Raw genomic sequence first — 18,485 nt, 5'->3', positions numbered from 1 at the left:
TTTTCCTCTTTTTAAAAAATCTCTTACTGTGACAACACCAGTGGTGTGATATTTACCTTGAAAAGTGATAGATTCCCTCTACACCCCTTAGAACTGCTACCAGATTGACATTGAGTCTGCAGGAAGAAACTTTCTCAACTTTGATGAACAGAATTTGTGCAAGGCTAAGCAGCTATAAAAATTGCCAGTAACTAGAAGGTATGGATGTTCTAGGGAGTCTTAGGAAGCCACACCCACCCACCACACTCAGCTATTTTTGACTTTGATTTCGTGTCCAGATTTTATTTAGGGAAAGCACTATCTGGAAACTAGGAGAACTACAACTGAAAGACATCGCATCTGATGAATGTGGAAACTGAGCTTCCCACTGTCTAACCACTGGCTCCTGGTGATAGGGTGGGAATGTAGCAGAGCGTGTAATGGAGTCTTCTTTTAATCATCACTTCACTGGACGAGATGATGTTACTGGTCTTCTTCTGATGAGGATCATAGCTCTTTGTGGTTAAATTACTTTAAAAGCCAATATCATAGCCAATATCATAATATTTCTTGTCAAGTCCAGCCCTTATAAACAAACTGATTTAAATGATCAAGTTTACCTCTGATTAGCTTCTCATAATAAAAATGTTTTGTCATAAGTCTACATGGAATATATATATATATAGTGTGTATATATATATATATAGTGTGTATCTATATATATACAAAGGAATAAAATAAACGGAAATATATACAGGTCTGTAAATAACAGTTACCTTCTCTAATATTTATTACTATAACTGAGATCTGCTGTGGTAACTCTACTACCAATTACATACTTTCATTTACAGCAACTACAAAATTTTTCTCTTTGCTCTGTTTCCTGAACTCAATGAGATGAAAAAGATCCACTTTGGCTTTTATGCAAGATTGTTTCTTGCCTATGAAAAGAGCATTTTATTACCTTTTTCCTTCTTTCTTGCAGAGTGATTGTTGCCTAGTGTTAGCCCCTTCTTTAAAATGTCCCGATTCCATCCTCTTAATCATTTTCACTTCAGCATGCTCTTTGACATGTGGCAATGATGTCACCATTTCAGATGCATTCTGACACAGATTAAGGGTCATACTTTAGTTAGATACCCACCCACTGGTGTTATGCTTGTAATTAACTTTCATTAAAAGGTCTGGCCTTCGGCAGCATTATGTCATTAGTGCTTGTAAATTCCTCACATGGGCAGATGTCAAATGTCACAGGTCAGTTTTACAGTGAACCTGGGCAAAGTTGCAAGAGGTTTTCTGTTGTCTGCTATCTTCAGAGCACAGCAGAGGAGCAGAACATGGAGATTGCACATTTCGTTTGCTCTCTCAGAAGGCCCTGGACTTAACCAGAGTGCTGTCATTACCTTTCTCAAGTACTGAGCACCCACAGAACTCATGACCTCTGTCCTGGGAAACAGGGAAAGAGAAGGCCTTAGAGCTCTCTGCCATATTTAAGCCTGTGGGGGCCTCCTGGGAATAGGGCTTCTAAAATAAAGTATGTCTGGAAGATTGTGGTGCAGGTTGTTTTTGCTGGCTAAAGCAAGGTTTCCAAAATTAAAAATTGAAGATGGTTATGCCTCAGATGAAACTGAATTCTGTTTGGCCAAGAGCTGTGCTTATCTGAACAAAGCAACAAACAACACACTGACCCCTGACAGGGATCCTAACAAAATCAGAGTAGGCTGGGAAAGGTAACCTGTGCTCATGGAAACAGAGGCATGGTTCATACCAAATTCCAAAACAACTTTCCTGGGAAGGCCATTGGACACAGAATCTGTTTGACGTACCTCTCAAGGACTTAAACTATTGCAAAGTTAATAGTAATAGTGGATGTGTTTTCTTGCAGAAGAAAGAAGAAAGGATAGAAGGAAGAAAAGAGAAATAAAAATAAAGAGAGAAAGAAAAAGAGAGAAAGAAAGAAAAAGACAGAGAAAGAAAGAGAAAGAAAAAAAGAGAAAGACAGAGAAAGAAAGAAAGAAAGAAAGAAAGAAAGAAAGAAAGAAAGAAAGAAAGAAAGAAAGAAAGAAAGAAAGAAAGAGAGAGAGAGAGAAAGAAAGAGGAAGGAAGGAAGGAAGGAAGGAAGGAAGGAAGGAAGGAAGGAAGGAAGGAAGGAAGGAAGGAAGGAAGGAAGGAAGGAAGGAAGGAAGGAAGAAATTGAAGAGAATTGACTGGATGGAGAACTGCTTCACACAGAAGTTAGTAAAAGTTAGTAAAAGACCGCAGGTAGGAACAGGGCCTCCTGAACTTGACTTCACTCTGCGCTCCACACTTTTGGGAGAGGAGCACTGGATCACTCAGTACGAATAGCTCCCTGCTTTCTTGTTTTCCTCACTTTGTTTTTCCAGAGAGGAGGTCACTCTGTCATTAGGTCTCTCTTTTTAACAGGCATTATGCCTCAAATTCTGCCACCTAGTGGTTTGAAAAGAAATCCAATGACAGAGGCCAAATCATTAATGGAAATTATTTCTAGTGTGCCTGACTTTGTATGTAGAAAATAGATAACAAGTTAATTCCAAAGTCAACTTCTTGCAACATTAAAATATATACAGTTTGTAAGGTTTATTTGTTTATTTTAATTTTATTTGAAAAACGGAGGCAGACAGATCTTCCATTTGTTTGTTCATTCTACAGATGCCTGCAACAGCCTGGGCTGGGCCAGGCTAAAGGCCAGAACTCAATCCAGGTTTCCCATGTGGGTGGCAGCAACTCGAGTACTTGCACAATCACCCGCTATCTCCCAGGCTGTGCATTACCAGGAAGCTGGGTGGGAGGCAGAGGCGGGACTCGAAACTAGACACACTGACATGGGATGTGGGTGTCACAAGTGGCATTTAACCTCGTTCCCAAATGCCTGCCACCTCTCCATTTTTAAAATGTGATTTTATCATATCCAAGTTTACTTTTTGTGGTAGCTGACTCAAAATACAATTACAGATACTAAATAAGCTGTACTAAATTATAAAAGTTGTTAGCATTTTAACATGTGTTGAAAAACTTTAAGCATACAGAAATCTTCTTCATGAATATTCATGAATGTTCACCTATTATCTACGTTTGCCTTCCAGGAACCTTGTGAAGTGAAAAGGACATCTATCATTAGCCCATTTTACTGATGCCTTAATTGAGAGATGATATCGCCATCTGAGATATGAATCCCTTTACTCTCTTAAGCACCAGGTTCTTCTTCAACTTTTGCTTCTTCAGTCAGGTACATAGAAAGAGCTCTTGTCCTTTTTATGCGCACTGAAGACTTCATTGTCAGGTAACATGTACAGATTCTCTAGGAAGGGACTTAAGGAGTCCCTTATCTGAGCAGGAACAGCTCTCTTCCCAAGGGGCCTGAGCAAAAGATTGTTTTCATTCCTTCTTCCTCCTCCCTCCCCTCTTCCTTTTCTATTTTCTTTCTTCCTTCCATTCTTTTTTTTTTTTTTTTTTTGACAGGCAGAGTTAGACAGTGAGAGAGAGAGAGAGAGAGAGAGAGAGAGAGAGAGAGAGAAAGGTCTTCCTATTCCATTGGTTTACCCCTCAAATTGCCGTAATAGCCGGTGCACTGTGTCGATCGGAAGCCAGGAGCCAGGTGCTTCCTCCTGGTCTCCCATGCAGGTGCAGGGCCCAAGCACTTGGGCCATCCTCCACTGCCTTCCTGGGCCACAGCAGAGAGCTGGACTGGAAGAGGAGCAACTGGGACAGAATCCGGTGCCCCGACCGGGACTAGAACCCAGGGTGCTGGCCCAGCAGGTGGAAGATTAACCAAGTGAGCCGCGGCACCAGCCCCCTCTTCCTTTTCATCTCTTTCCCTTCCTCTTTTCCTTTCTGCCCTTCTTATTTTGTTGAATATTACAAAGTAACAAGTCTTGTATTGGTCCCCAAATAAACATGAACTTCTTCTTGGCCTATTTACTTGGGCTTTTAGCTTTCTATTTTCCCTGGAGATAATAAGTCGTCGAAGATACCTGGGGTGAGAGCCATAGGTAACCAGGAAGTCTGATGGAGACTTCCAGTTGTCTTAGCCCCTCCAGAATGTATGGTTACAGAATATTTGTTGGTAGCTATTTTTTTTAGAAAGCTTTTATTCAATAAATATAAATTTCATAGGTACAGCTTTTAGAATATAGCAGTTCTTCCCCTGATACCCGCCCTCCCATTCCCCACTCCCGTCCCATCTTCTACTCCCTTTCCCATTCAATTCTTCATTAAGATTAATTTTTAATTACCTTTATATACAGAAGACCAACTATATACTATGTAAAGATTTCAACAATTTGCATGGTAGTATTTTGAGGTTAATGATACTAATAAAAGTTATTGTTCATACTGACTTTGTTCCCACCAGAGAAACCTAGATTCCTTTTATTTTTGTGATTAAAATGCATATGTGAATTACAAGGAGACTGGGTCTTTCTAACCAAAAGGCCCAGGGGATCCACCAGCTAGAAATTCAACAAACCTCAACCATTTCCACTTGTATATTTCAGCTATTTGCTTTCCATTTAAGCAGCCAGTGTTCTTGTAGCATTGCCTGTAGAGTTGTTTCTGGGGCCCACTTTGTGGCATAGCAGATTAAGCTATCACCTGCAACTCTGGCATCCCATTTGGGTGCCATTTGGAGTCCCTATTGCTCCACTTCCAGTCCAGCTCCGTGCTAATGCAGCAGCTGGCCCAAATGCTTGGATCCTTGCACTCCCTTGGGAGACCTGGATGAAGATCCTAACTTCTGGATTTGGCTTGGCCCAACCCTGGTCATTACAGCAATTTGGGGATGGACTCTCTCTCTCTCTCTCTCTTTCTCTCTCTCCCTGTATCTGCCTCTCTCTCTAATTCTGCCTTTCAAATAAATAAATATTTAAAAATAAAAAGAATTGCTTCAGTGAAAAATTATTTTGCTTTTTTTTTTCAAACAACTACTTCAGGATCTTATTTACATTTTGCCAATATTGAAAGGACTGTTTATTTTTTTTAACTGTTCAGTGCTATGATAAACTCATTGCCTAAGACTGGAGGACACCTGCTTCCAATTTCAACCATGCAATTCACCAGCATGAAATAACAAAAGTAATAATATCAATATTTGAAAAATCTTTCATTTGGATTGTACATTTTTTCACATGTACTATTATTCAATTTTCATCATTTTAAATTTTCTTATCTGTCTACTTCAGGGAGTTACTGTGAGAATAAAAGACATTTAAAACCACAAAGCACTACGTGAGTGGTATTAACAACCACTCATGTGAAGAGTCAGTTTGGCCATGTTTAATAATATTATGGATCAGAGAAAAGAATGCAAGTGACTTAACTGGTCAGTTGTGAGAACCTGGAGGCGACTTACCACGCTCTCCTAAATATCTCAAACTTGAACATGGTTTCTTCCACAAATTAAAAATACTATGTAAATAACCATATGCTTGCAGATTAAAGAAATGCTGGCTAAAGATCTATTTCCCATTCGTGTATCTAAGAAATCTGAGCTGGTCCTGGATGAGTTCACGTTTTCTCATGTATCAGAGCAATGAAACATCTTAGAGTGCATGCATTTACAGGAAGCTCTATTTTTCTCTCTGGAAAATGCTCCTCTGGGAATGACTACAATAACATTCTCTTATAGTGCCAAAGACTATCCCCTTCCTTGAGCTGAAAACAGCTATGTGAAGAAGTTGGTTTGGAGCATGCACATTAAAATGTTACTGTATTATAATCCCCTTCTGTTAACCTTCCCAAAATGTTTTCCCCGCTGTGAGATATATACTCCACACCCAGCATGTAGTCAGGAAAATCTATAGATGCTGAAATGCTTGGAAACATTTTTCTTTCGGTTCACAATAGCTTTATCTGTGTGCATAAATAAAATGCTTTTCAATTAGAATCCCCTCTCTCAGCATCTAATACCATACAGAGATGGAACCTGTCCAATCAGAGCAGAAAGCCACCAAACTCAGAAAGAATCAAAGATTTTTCAAACACACTGACAGAGCCAAAAATGCAATTACCTGGGCAATTATGTCTGCAATTTCTGAGTAACTGTGGCATCTTCTCACACAGGATCGAGCCAAAAAGTCTTCTACCAGCCGTGTTCCAATGCCATAACCCCTGTGGATTAAGGAGAATGTGGTCTGAAAATAATGCCTTGGTAATTAATGAAGTCTATCAATGTTTAAGAATGGCTCCATATGTTTAGCACTTGCACAAGCAGGTAACAAATTAAACCAAGTGTGACAAGTCAAATGACTTTTGACACTGAAAAAACTGCAGAAGCAGAGAAATAGAAACTGGTCCCCATACAAACAGAGGAGTGTGGCTGGAAAAGAAATTGAACTAAACCTGACACTGTAAACTAAAATTTAAAAAGACTGGTGTCCGCAGCCCAGTGTTTTTCATTGGCAATTAATTTTGTCATCATTTGCCATGGACAGAAACAGAATGAGAGTGTAGCTAACTTGTCTGCTACAGGAGGGTACTTGATGCTCATTCTTCTCTTGACACAGCTATCACAGTGGGAAGGCAGGCATTTCCAGGATGGGCTCTAAAAGGAGGGCAAGAAGGGAACAGAGAAATAGTTGTTCTGTTGCCAGTAAAAGTTTCAGCAGTTAGGTCCCTGAAGTTTCCTGGGAATAAAAAGTCAAGTTCAAAAAATGCATTTTTCATTACAGAAACACTCAAGCTATGGGACTTGAGGGGTAGAAATTTATATCATAGTAATTCTACTCCAAGAAAAGAGTTGAAGAACCTGAAGCAAATTCAGTAAGCCTTTTCCTGAGATGTGATAATACAGCTGAGTATGTGGCTAAGATGGCTAAGCCAATTCCTGGAACGAGAAAAGCCTACCAAATTTTTGCAAGGGATACAAACTGCGGTATCTCTGTCTTATAAGAATTTATAAGAATAGTTGAGAAAATAGGGTCTTACTTCAGCTTCTCAGTAGAAGCTATTAAAGAAATGCAAATGTGAGCCGGCGCCGTGGCTCAATAGGCTAATCCTCCACCTTGCGGCGCCGGCACACCGGGTTCTAGTCCCGGTTGGGGCGCCGGATTCTGTCCCGGTTGCCCCTCTTCCAGGCCAGCTCTCTGCTATGGCCAGGGAGTGCAGTGGAGGATGGCCCAGGTGCTTGGGCCCTGCACCCCATGGGAGACCAGGAAAAGCACCTGGCTCCTGGCTCCTGCCAGGATCAGCGCGGTGCGCCGGCTGCAGCGGCGGCCATTGGAGGGTGAACCAACGGCAAAGGAAGACCTTTCTCTCTCTGTCTCTCTCTCTCACTGTCCACTCTGCCTGTCAAAAAAAAAAAAAAAAAAAAAAAAAAAAAAAGAAATGCAAATGTGAACTATTTTTTTCCTTAAGGCAAGTTGTTCCTGCAGCTTCTCAAAGTTTATTTTATTTTATTTTATTTTTGACAGGCAGAGTTAGACAGTGAGAGAGAGACAGAGAGAAAGGTCTTCCTTTTTCCGTTGGTTCACCCTCCAAATGGCTGCTACAGCCGGTGTGCTGCGCCGATCCGAAGCCAGGAGCCAGGTGCTTCCTCCTGGTCTCCCATGCGGGTACAGGGCCCAAGCACTTGGGCCATCCTCCACTGCCTTCCTGGGTCACAGCAGAGAGCTGGACTGGAAGAGGAGCAACTGGGACAGAACTGGCGCCCCGACCGGGACTAGAACCCGGGTGCCGGCGCCGCAGGCAGAGGATTAGCCAAGTGAGCTGAGGTGCTGGCCCAAAGTTTACTTTTTAATGTTTAATTAATGTTTAGCTTTTCGTTTTAGTCAAGTAGATGAGCTTCTTTATTTTCTACAGCTGTTCCAGAAAACAATGCAAATTTGGCACAGGTAAAATAAAATGAAGTAAATTCTGGAAATGCCATGTCAGATGCAGAAGTGTGACCAAGTGTAAAATAACCTTAGCAGCTTCCACAGTTACAGAAAGTTCAGGTGAGGAAGTAACTGACAAAGCCATAGGTGAATGCTTGGGCAGTTTTCTCTTTAGTGAATGCTCCTGACTGCTTAAGAAGAAATGTAAAATAAGAATTTTCCAAAAAGGTGACTAAACATCTAGAAAAGGAGGAAAACAAGTTAAAAATAAAAACAATTAAAAAAAAGATCTTTCAAGATTTCCTGCATGTTGTCTTTTTCAGTATTCAAGCTGAAAATACAATGAACCTTTCCAAAAAGCTCTAAGAAGCTTGGCTAAATTTCCCTTTCAACTTTGCCTAAGTAAATCTAACCAGTACATATTTTCCAGTTAGTCAGGATCCATAATTAAGAGGTTCAAAAACTATTGACAGATATTTTATTGTTTGACAGTAATCTGATGATCATATAATTATTTTGAGAAAATTAAAGGATTGAATTTGTGTAGGAGCAATCATTATTATCAAAGACACGGAGATGGCTTTTATTTAAAGAGGAAGAAGGGGGTGGCACTGTAGTGCAATGAGCTAAGCCTTTGCCTGCAGCGCCAGCATCCCATATAGGTGCCGGTTCGAGTCCTGGCTGCTCCACTTCCGATCCAGCTCTCTCTTATGGCCTGGAAAAGCAGTAGAAGATGGCCCAAGTTCTTGGGCCCTTGCACCCACATGTGAGACCAGGAAGAAGCTCCTGGCTTCCGGGTCAGCCCAGCTCTGGCCACTGCAACATTAGGGGAGTGAACCAGCATGCAACTCTATCTTTCAAATAAATAAATAAATGTTTTTTTTTTTAAAGGAAGGAGTGGGATTTTATATTTAATGTTTTTAAAAGGAAGCATAGTAATGGTAAAAACATTCAAATAAAAAACGCTCTGTAGGAAAAAGAAAATCTCCTTTGATCCATAATCCCCAGTCTCACTCCTGGGCAACCACCTCTGGCAGTTCTTTGCATAGCCTTCCACATGGTGTCTAAGCTTATGTAAGCATGTATTTATATTGGAATAGGTTCTGTTAGAACAAAAAGACTTTTGGAAAGAGTCAGGTTTGGTGTTCCATCATACTGTTGAAAGAACAATTTACAATTTCAGTTTTAGTTCATTCTTTGCATGTAAATGACAAAGAAATTATTTCTAACTGAAAACATTCCACATTTGGTATTCATGGGAAAGAATTTCCTCCCTATTACTTTATGCTATCAACCTAAATGGCAGCTATAAGAAATTAGTTTCAGCTTTCAGATGTGATTCACTGAAACAGAAGAGGATCTGATGAAACAGAGCCAGAGAAGTCATTAGAGGTGGAAAAATGCAAGTGACGTTAGGAAACAGCAGGCATTCTACAAGGATGAAAGACTACTTACATTTTATCTAAATATTTGTTCACATCTTCATCTTTTTCATAATCCTTACATAGTTGGGCAACCAGAGCTCCATATGTGAGGACAAAGAGATCTTTGTTCTGGGGAAAAATGGATGGTTTTATGTTATAGGCAAAGTTACACAAATATACCATTGCATTTCTTTCCTTTTCTTCTTCTTCTTCTTTTTTTTTTTTTTTTACAAAATGTGGTTGGAAGCAGTCTTAGACAACATGTGTTCATTTTCCCCATCATCTTGTTATTGCAATAATTTTCACTTTTGAGAACAGACTACACTCACATTTGGATGCATATGTAAGTATGCTGGACAGTGAGGAAGAAAAGCTGTGAAATACAGTATGTTTCTTAACATGAGAACATCTTTCTACACATTTTATATTATATTATATGCTCATATTATATAACTTGTGATATATTTTCACGAAGGAAGGATTTAAAAAAAAAACTAAGTTCTAATATAAATTCTTATTTTCCTAGGCTGGCTTTTGATATATGCTGATCATGTTTTCAGCTGGAAGGCATAATTGGATGAGTCTTCTGATGAGTCCACATGATTCCTAATGGGTCCCAGATCTAAGGAGGATCAGCCCTGCTGTAATTGCAAGATCCCCACCCCTTTTAATTAGAGGAAAAATAAGAATTTGTGCTTTTCTTATAGATCTCCAAATTTTACCCCTTTTTAGTGTGAATTATAGATGAAAACCCACACCGAAGATGATTAAGGTTGGGTTTAGCACAGATATGTTGAAATTACCCATTTCTTAAAAGTTTCTTTTACTTCTGCTAGATAATACTGTTGTAACTTGAATAAACGCTCTTGCTCCTACAGAGGAGAGAATGAGGCTCAGGAGGTTGGAGTGATTTGTCCACGGAGTCAGCAATTGTTAGAGCCAGAATGGTATCTCAGAATCCAGGCCTCCACATTGCCCTGGTATTTATTTGTGAGGTGTAGAGGAAGGCACTGTCTGGAGTAGTGGTGGGTAGGGGTAGGCAGGAAGTAGAAGAGAGGACCACCGTTGAAAAAAATTTCATTTTGTGCATATCTTGTATTTTCACAGAAGGTTAGATGTGGATTCCAGGTTAGAATTGTCTAGGTGTGTTTTAGAAAGCCTAACATGTTAGGAAAGAGAATATGTACTCATAATATGTGCTCTTTTTTTTTTTTAAATCATGGGAAGAAATGGCTCAAAAAAAAATGTACAATTTGTTTCATAGGCTTTCAAAGCTGTCCCTATGTATAGGTTTATATCATTACAGGTATGTTTCTTCATTAGGTAGAATATTTTGAATGGATAGAATTTTGAATGGATAGACTCTAAATATTATATGGCATATTTGCACACAATTTATATGGAAGAATATAAATCAAAATGTCATAAATGTATGTACATTAAATCTGTTAGTTGATGTTATATAAAGAACACGAAGTACATGAAATTCAAACATAGAAAAATGAGAGTTTGTTAATATCTTCAGCAGGAAACAGGGTGTAAGGCAAGTGATATGAGTAAACATATTGTTAAACAAAATGCTGAGTGTCACCATGTATTAATTTAAATTCCTTTCTTATTTAAATCTTCTAAGAACCTAACCATACATCATAAGAAATACCTGCAAATTATAACTGAATCATCTGCTTCACGCACAAGAAGGCACAGCAGAAAAGCACTGCTACGCATCAACCCCATGGCATGAAATAAGCACGGGTGAGGGGACAGGGGACGGAGAGAGAGAGACAGGATGGGGCGAGGAAAGAATAATAATGTGTTCCATGCCACTAGAAGTAAAACAAAATGATTTGAAAAAGAGAGAAATGAAAAAAAAATCATACCCTACTAACATGACATAGCCTCAGCACTGTGCACAATTTATAATTTAGGCCAAACTAAAATAGTGGTCTCTCTCTCTCTCTCTCTTTCTCGGGTGGGTACTAGTATATTTCAAACTATTTTACTTCCAGTTTACTTTCAAGTTCAAAGCCCATAAAAGCCCATTTTCCCATTCTGCTTCATGGCCAAGGGCTATGCCTTGAACTACATGTCTAACTGAATCTCAAATTCCTACCATAAATGCTGGGAAAGGCCAATATAAATTTATCTTTATTGTTTTCAAAACAGTAAGCAACAATCATTCTCTCATGTGAAAAATGTGGCACCCCCAATTATTTCACAAGAATTTGGATATATATGAGGATAAAAATGTTTTAACTGTTATACACATATCAAGTGATTCAGGGACAATGTGACCTAAGTATAATATTTTTCAGTATTTAAGAGCCCTACAGAAAAATAAAGCAACATCCCAGAATGCCAGAGGGGGCATCTGCAGGCATTTCCAACTGGGGTGTGCCTGTTAGTCACTACAGCTCTAAGTACCCAAGCATGAAATTACTTAATTATATCAAATGTCCATCTGCTAAATAATTAACATGACTTTAAACTTAACCATGACTTTTCATATCTGTGACTCCTCAATGACTAGAACAATAGTAAAAGATGATTAAAGAATATCCTGATCAAATCTATAAAAATTAAGTTTTAAAAATGTCTCTGCACTTGGAATGTATGAGTGCTTACCAAAATTAAAATAATAAATACTTACATTTCAAGACAAAAAATATTTTTAAAGGCAGTTTTTAATATTTAGTTGCTAGGTGATATGTCTATACAGATTTATCCATAATATGATATATATATTACATTTATTTCATGAAATATGAAATACAAAAGACTGCTTAATCTTTTCATTTTTTTCTGTAACAGACAAAAGGTTGACACTTTTCTAAACACCATTAGTCAGAAAAGCAGATCCTAAAATCAATCTGAGCTGATTTTCTGTTGCACCATGTAAGAGATAATGGTTACTAATCCTAGAGTGTCATTTATGATTTCTTCCACTAAAATTCTTTGCTCCACCTAAAAATTCTACTTATAGTACCACCTTTCTAATGAGTCAGAAATCTTCGCAATTCACACACAATAAACTCTTTATAAAGATCTTACTATTTTATGGTATTCTGGTCTTCTGCTTGCAGGGCGAGACATAATTACTTGATAGATGAAAAAGGTGATGTTCAACTTCTGTTCTTTCGCCTGTGCCTGAGAGGTATGTCGGTCTTTGTCCTGTTGTTTTGTTTTATTCCTCCTTGTGTTGAGACAAGATGCTGTTTCTGCACTGTTCTGCTTTTGCACTTGGCAGAACTGAAGAGGAAAAAAACATCGTGAACAGAAATGTCTTGTAGCCACAGAACTTGCCACCAATCAAATAACTGCTTCACTTGTGAGGAATAATTGTAATCTAGAGCCATAAAAGCTGGTAGTGTGAAGTCAGACCAGAAGTACCCAGATACTAAAAATTCTTTAGCTCAAGGGAGTTCAAGAGTGGTGTTTTGTTCTCATGCCAAGGCATTGTTGTAAAATCACAAACAGAAACATTTGCAATCCAAGATAGATCTAAATGTTAGCATTATTCAGTCTTGTATTGATTGAATTAGAGACAGAATCAGCAATCTATAGATAACAAATACTGAGTTCAAATCTGATCAACGACTTCAATGAGTATCAGATTTTCCCCAAAACATAGACCCCCCTCTCATATGATTACAACATTCAAATGTGTCTGATAAACATTTTTGTCCTTTTCATAATCATCAGTCAACAATTTTTAAAAAAGATTTATTTATTTGAAAGACAGAGTTATAGAGAGAGATAAAGACAGAAAGAAAGAGAGGGCTTCCATCTGCTGATTCATTCCTCAAATGGCTGCAATGACCAGAGCTGAGCTGATCCAAAGCCAGAAGCCAGGAGCTTCTTCTGGGTCTCCCATGTGGGTACAGGGACCCAAGGACTTGGGCCATCTTCTACTGCTTACCCAGGCCATAGCAGAGAGCTGGATCAGAAGTGGAGCAGCCGAGACTTGAACCGGCGCCCATATGGGATGCAGGCACTGCAGGCGTTGACTTTACCTACTATGCCACAGCACCAGCCCCAGCAGGCAGGGCCTTTAACCCACTGTGCTATGGTGAAGGCCCATTAGTCAGCAATTTTAAGGAGTCAGCAATTTTAAGGAGTGGTCGAATGAGTGATACTTTGTAAGAACTGCTCAAAATGGGTACTGTGCTGTTTAAAATATATGAAGATTCTGGGAGACACAGAAAGCCCTTAGCTTTCTTTTGACAATTCCTCCTGAGCTGTTAGATACTGAAGGCATTCTTATGCCGAAGTGTAGATATTTAAAGTTCAGACAAGAACTTCTTCCTTCTTGACAGCTGAAAGTTACAAAACAAAATCATTCCATACATAAAAGCACAATACTCCGTTTAGGAAAGTAGTTTCCTACTCCTTAGAGCTTGAATTAATTAGTCCTATTTGTTCTGGTAAATTCTTGTTCTAAAATGATGGACTAGTGAATACTTTGAAAAAGAGTGTGGTGTAGTTGGAAGGACCTAGTAGAATTGGGAAGGCTCACGTTAAATTGCAGTTCTACCGATTACTGGCTATGTGGCCCTGGGCAAGCCATTTTATTGTTCTGTGGTTCAATTTCCACATCTGTAAGATAGCAATAATAAACCCACCTCACAGAATAATTGTGAGTATCAAAGAGAAAATGTGTGCTATAAAACACATTATGATGCAGTACATATAAACTAATTAGGGGTGCGTATTATGGCGCAATGGGTTAAGCCACTGCTTGAGACGCCCGCATCCCATATAAGAGTGCTGGTTCCAGTACTAACTACTCTGCTTCTGATCCAGCTTCCTGGTAATGCTTTGTGGGAGGCAGCAGATAATGGCTCAAGTACTTGGGCCCCTGCCACCCACATGAGCTCCTGGCTTCAGCATGGCCCAGCTCTGGCTGGTACAGGCATTCAGCTAATGAACCAGTGGATGGAAGATTTCTTTCTCTCTCTCTCTCACTCTCCCACTACCATTCTGCTTTTCAAGTGGATGAAAGTAAACAATCATTTAAATAGAAACTACCTATTATAAATTATTTCTATAGGTGAATATGTTGAATGGAATTCTACAAAATTTAAGGCATTTCAATTATTGTCTATGTTCTGTGATTCCATGGTCTCAAGAAAATCAGTTTTGCTGAGTTGCGAAGTGTTCAGAACTTTTTAGTAGCAGATTAGAAATGACTTATGTTTACATAAACTTTACAGGTTACAACATAGTTTTGATTCCCTTTATCTCATTTTAACACAACTACAATCAGTGAAGCAGTCAGTACAGTAATCATTGCCATATCACAGGAGAGGAATCTAAGAGTGGAAAGGTGAAGAATGTGCTCAGGGTTATCTGGAGAGTAGACAACAAAGAGGGATTTGAGCTGAATTTTCTGACTCTAAGTCAAAATTCTTATCTGTTCTGCACAGACTCTAATTATGTTAGAGCAAACTATTGGTTTTTTTTTTTTACATTTATTTATTTTACTTGAAAGTCACAGTTACACAGAGAGAGGAGAGGCAGAGAGAGAGAGAGAGAGGTATTCCATCCACTGGTTCACTCCCCAGATGGCCGCAACGGCCGGAGCTGCGCCGATCCGAAACCAGGAGCCAGGAGCTTCTTCCAGGTCTCCCACATGGGGGCAGGGGCCATCTTCTATTGCTTCCCCAGGCCACAGCAGAGAGCTGGATAAGAAGTAGAGCAGCCAAGTCTCAAACTGGTGCCCCTATGGGATGCCGGCACCCCAGGCGGTGGCTTTACCTGCTGCACCCCAGCGCCGGCCCTGTAGAGCAAACTATTCTATGAACAGACTCACAAATGCTACTAAGCTGTGGTGACAGCATATTGTTGAGCCCATTTTGAGGCATAAATCCTTGGGAAAAAGAAAAGTCCTTTGTTGGGGGTGAAGGGATGCAGTACTGGAATTGATAATTTCACTGTACTCAAATGGCTGTGGTATGGTCACATTGAACCACTGAGAAAATACAGGGTATGGGTTTTATTTTCAGATTTATTTATTTATTTGAGAGGCAGAGTTACAGAAGGAGAGACAGAGAGAGAGAGTTCTTACATCTACTGGTTCACTCCTCAAATGGCCACAATGGCCAGGGGTACGACAATTTGCACCCAGGAGCCAAGAGTTTCTTTTAGGTCCCCCATGTGGGAGCAGGGGCCCAAGCTCTTGGGCCATCTTCCACCAGTTTCTCAGGCCACCAGCAGGAGCTGGATTGGAAGTGGAGCAGCTAGGATTTGAACCGGAGCCCAAATGGGATGCAGGCAGAGGCTTAGCCTACTATGCCACTGTGCCAGCCCCCAGGTGAGGTTTATGCATTCAAAAAACAGCAGTTCTTTCTCCAAACTGACACATTCCGCATTCTTGCTAAGTGAACCTCTGGCTAGGACACAGCCCACAGGGAAGGAGTCTGCCAGGAGAAACTGGGCAGAGCACAGGCAGCACAAGCACACTGCAGTAACCAGAGCTGGGGATGCTGATTTGCTGGTTTTCATAAGAGAAATCTTTCCTGTTATTACTAAGAACTCTTTGGGCTGGCTAGGACTGAATTTGGAACCAGGGTTAAAAGAAAGACACTTATTTTTATTTGGACAGGCAGAGTGGACAGTGAGAGAGAGAAAGAGAGAAAGGTCTTCCTTTTCCGTTGGTTCACCCCCTCATTGGCTGCTGCGGCCAGCGTGCTGCTGCCAGGCCCACCGCGCTGATCCAAAGCCAGGAGCCAGGTGCTTCTCCTGATCTCCCATGGGGTGCAGGGCCCAAGGACTTGGACCATCTTCCACTGCACTCCAGGGCCACAGCAGAGAGCTGGACTGGAAGAGGAGCAACCGGGACAGAATCCGGTGCCCCGACCGGGACTAGAACCCGGGGTGCCGGCGCTGCAGGCGAATCATTAGCCTATTGAGCCACAGCGCCGGCCAAGATACATTTTCTTTTAAAGATTTATTTAGTTATTTGAAAGAGTTACACAAACACACACACACACACACACACACAGAGCGGTATTTGCGCCAATCTGAAGCCAGGAGCTAGGAGATTCCTCCGGGTCTCCCACGTGGGTGCAGGGGCCCAAGAACCTGCGCCATCCTCCATTGCTTTCCTAGGACATAGCTGAGAGCTGGATGGAAAGTGGAGTGGCAGGGTCTCGAACCGGCCCCCATATGGGATGTTGGCACTTCAGGCCAGGGCATTAACCTGCTGTGCCACAGCACTGGCCCCAGAAATACACATTCTTAATCTTATCAAAATCACACTGCTGTCAACTAAGCCAAGTGAAATGGGCCATTGCTCTATGTTGGTCCTTTGGGAGGGACATGGGCAGCTATATGGGGACTTGAGAAGTTGCTCACAGAGGTAGAGATCCACTGTTCCATCAGCTGTATGATCATCCACTGAGACCATCCATAAACTATCAGAGAACATACCATAACATCTGGCTGGGGACTTACAATCTTTTTACAACTTCTTTTCCTATGGAATGCCAGTTTTTGGTGCTTATTTTAACTTTATTTCTTTATATAAAAATTTCTTCACATTATCTGCTGCCTCCCACAAAGCATTATCAGGAAGCTAGATCAGAAGCAGAGTAGGTATGTTATTTGCTCTGCACTCTAAGACTCTAAGGAGAGTTTTAGTGTTCAGATGTGATTTTTCTTGTTCATATGCCAGCATTTATTCAATGGACAAGTTGGAAGGTCTCTGGTGAGGAGCAGACATTTCTCAACCACGTGTTGGATAGAAAGGCAACAGCGAGCTATCTTTAACAAGGAGAACATTTGACTATAACCTACTATGAGCTGAATATTTCTCCAGTCATGTGCTTCAACTTAGTCCCCATTGTTATGGTATCAAGAGGTGGGTCTTTTGGAAAGTGATTAAGTCATGAGAGCTCTGTCCTCAAGGATGGATTAAAATCTTATAAAAGGGCTGGAGGGAACTAGCTTAGCACTCTCTCGCGCTCTCGCTCTTGCTCTCTCTCTCCTTTCTTTTTGTTCTTTTGATCTTCTACCCTTCTACCACACGTGGCAGGCACAGCATTCATCTGCTCTTGCCCTGTGCCTTCCACCATGTGAGAACACAACAGGACACCAGCTTGGAAGCAGAGAGCAGCTCTCAATGGGCACCCATTTGACACCTTGATTATGGACTCTCCACCTTCAGAAGTCTAAGTAGTAAATTTCTGTTCTCTATAAATTACCGAATCTCATGCATTTTGTTATAGTAGTACTAATAGACTAAGGTAAAATCCAAAAGAAAATTACATAGATGTAATCATGATAGTGGTGCACAAGTTATTCACTGGTGTTGCTGATGAAATGATTAGTTCTTTCAAAAGTAAGCAATAATGAGAATTTAAAAATTTGCCATCATGAAACCCCTTACAGCAAGAATTTGATACTCTAACAGTGACTTCTAATCAGGTAGCGCTCCACTGTTTCCTGCATCGTTCCCTGAAAGAATGGTCTATAATTTCCTTCCCCACTTCCTACTTCCCATATCCTCTAATTAAATGGACCTTTCAGCATGAAATTATAAACATACAGAGGATGTGGCAATTAGTGCCAAGCTTTACTGAACCTGCTGCTATATATACTCTAGTATTTGTTTTAAGCAATAAAGCAGGATTCACACAGTGGAAATATCCTGTATCTTCCTTAACCCTTTCTTTTTCCCTCTTCAGTGATCACCACTACCAAGAATTGATAGTTATCATTCTTATGCATGTTTTAAAATGCTATGTATTGGCTGGCGCCGTGGCTCACTTGGCTAATCCTCTGCCTGTGGCACTGGAATCCCATATGGGCACCGGGTTCTAGTCCCGGTTGCTCCTCTTCCACTCTGCTGTGGCCCGGGAAGGCAGTGGAGGATGGCCCAAGTGCTTGGGCTCCTGCACCCGCACGGGAGACCAGGAGGAAGCACCTGGCTCCTGGCTTCGGATTGGCACAGTGCTCCGGCCGTAGTGGCCATTTGGGGAGTGAACCAATGGAAAAAGGAAGACCTTTCTCTCTCTCTCTCTCTCTCTCTCTAACTCTACCTGTCCAAAAACAAAAACAAAAACAAAAAACAAAACAACACTCTGAAACAGATGACTGCCAAATACCTGAAATAAAGTCATTTGAAAATTTAAAAAAATGCTATGCATGCTAAAATCTGTAAAGAATATATAATACTATTTTGTATGTTTTAGAACTTCACATAATAGTATCTTAATTATCCTGATATGATCATTGACACTTCATACATGTA

General features: G+C 40.4%; 1 protein-coding gene across 5 annotated transcripts in view; it reads right to left on the bottom strand.

The window, feature by feature from the left end:
* The window catches only part of TRAPPC3L (trafficking protein particle complex subunit 3L), a 72,024-nt gene that overhangs the window by 34,116 nt on the left and 19,423 nt on the right, over positions 1 to 18,485 (bottom strand). For 4 of the 5 annotated variants that reach the window (XM_002714745.6, XM_089333758.1, XM_089333760.1 and 1 more), the window contains exons 3-5: positions 12,284 to 12,481; positions 9,264 to 9,361; positions 6,006 to 6,105 (exon numbers count right to left, since the gene is read on the bottom strand). In XM_002714745.6, coding sequence (XP_002714791.1) covers positions 6,006 to 6,105; positions 9,264 to 9,361; positions 12,284 to 12,325 — 240 coding nt within the window. In that variant the 5' untranslated portion in view covers positions 12,326 to 12,481. Of the gene's footprint in view, positions 1 to 902; positions 1,084 to 6,005; positions 6,106 to 9,263; positions 9,362 to 12,283; positions 12,482 to 18,485 lie in introns of those variants that run through there. The other variant, XM_089333761.1, reaches the window with a different exon arrangement.

Source organism: Oryctolagus cuniculus, chromosome 5 (genome assembly GCF_051225735.1).
Source record: "Oryctolagus cuniculus isolate XC-2025 breed Fujian yellow rabbit chromosome 5, ASM5122573v1, whole genome shotgun sequence".
NCBI lineage: Eukaryota > Metazoa > Chordata > Mammalia > Lagomorpha > Leporidae > Oryctolagus > Oryctolagus cuniculus.
Note: the sequence above shows the minus strand (reverse complement) of the source record. Positions and strands in the feature narration are given on the sequence as shown.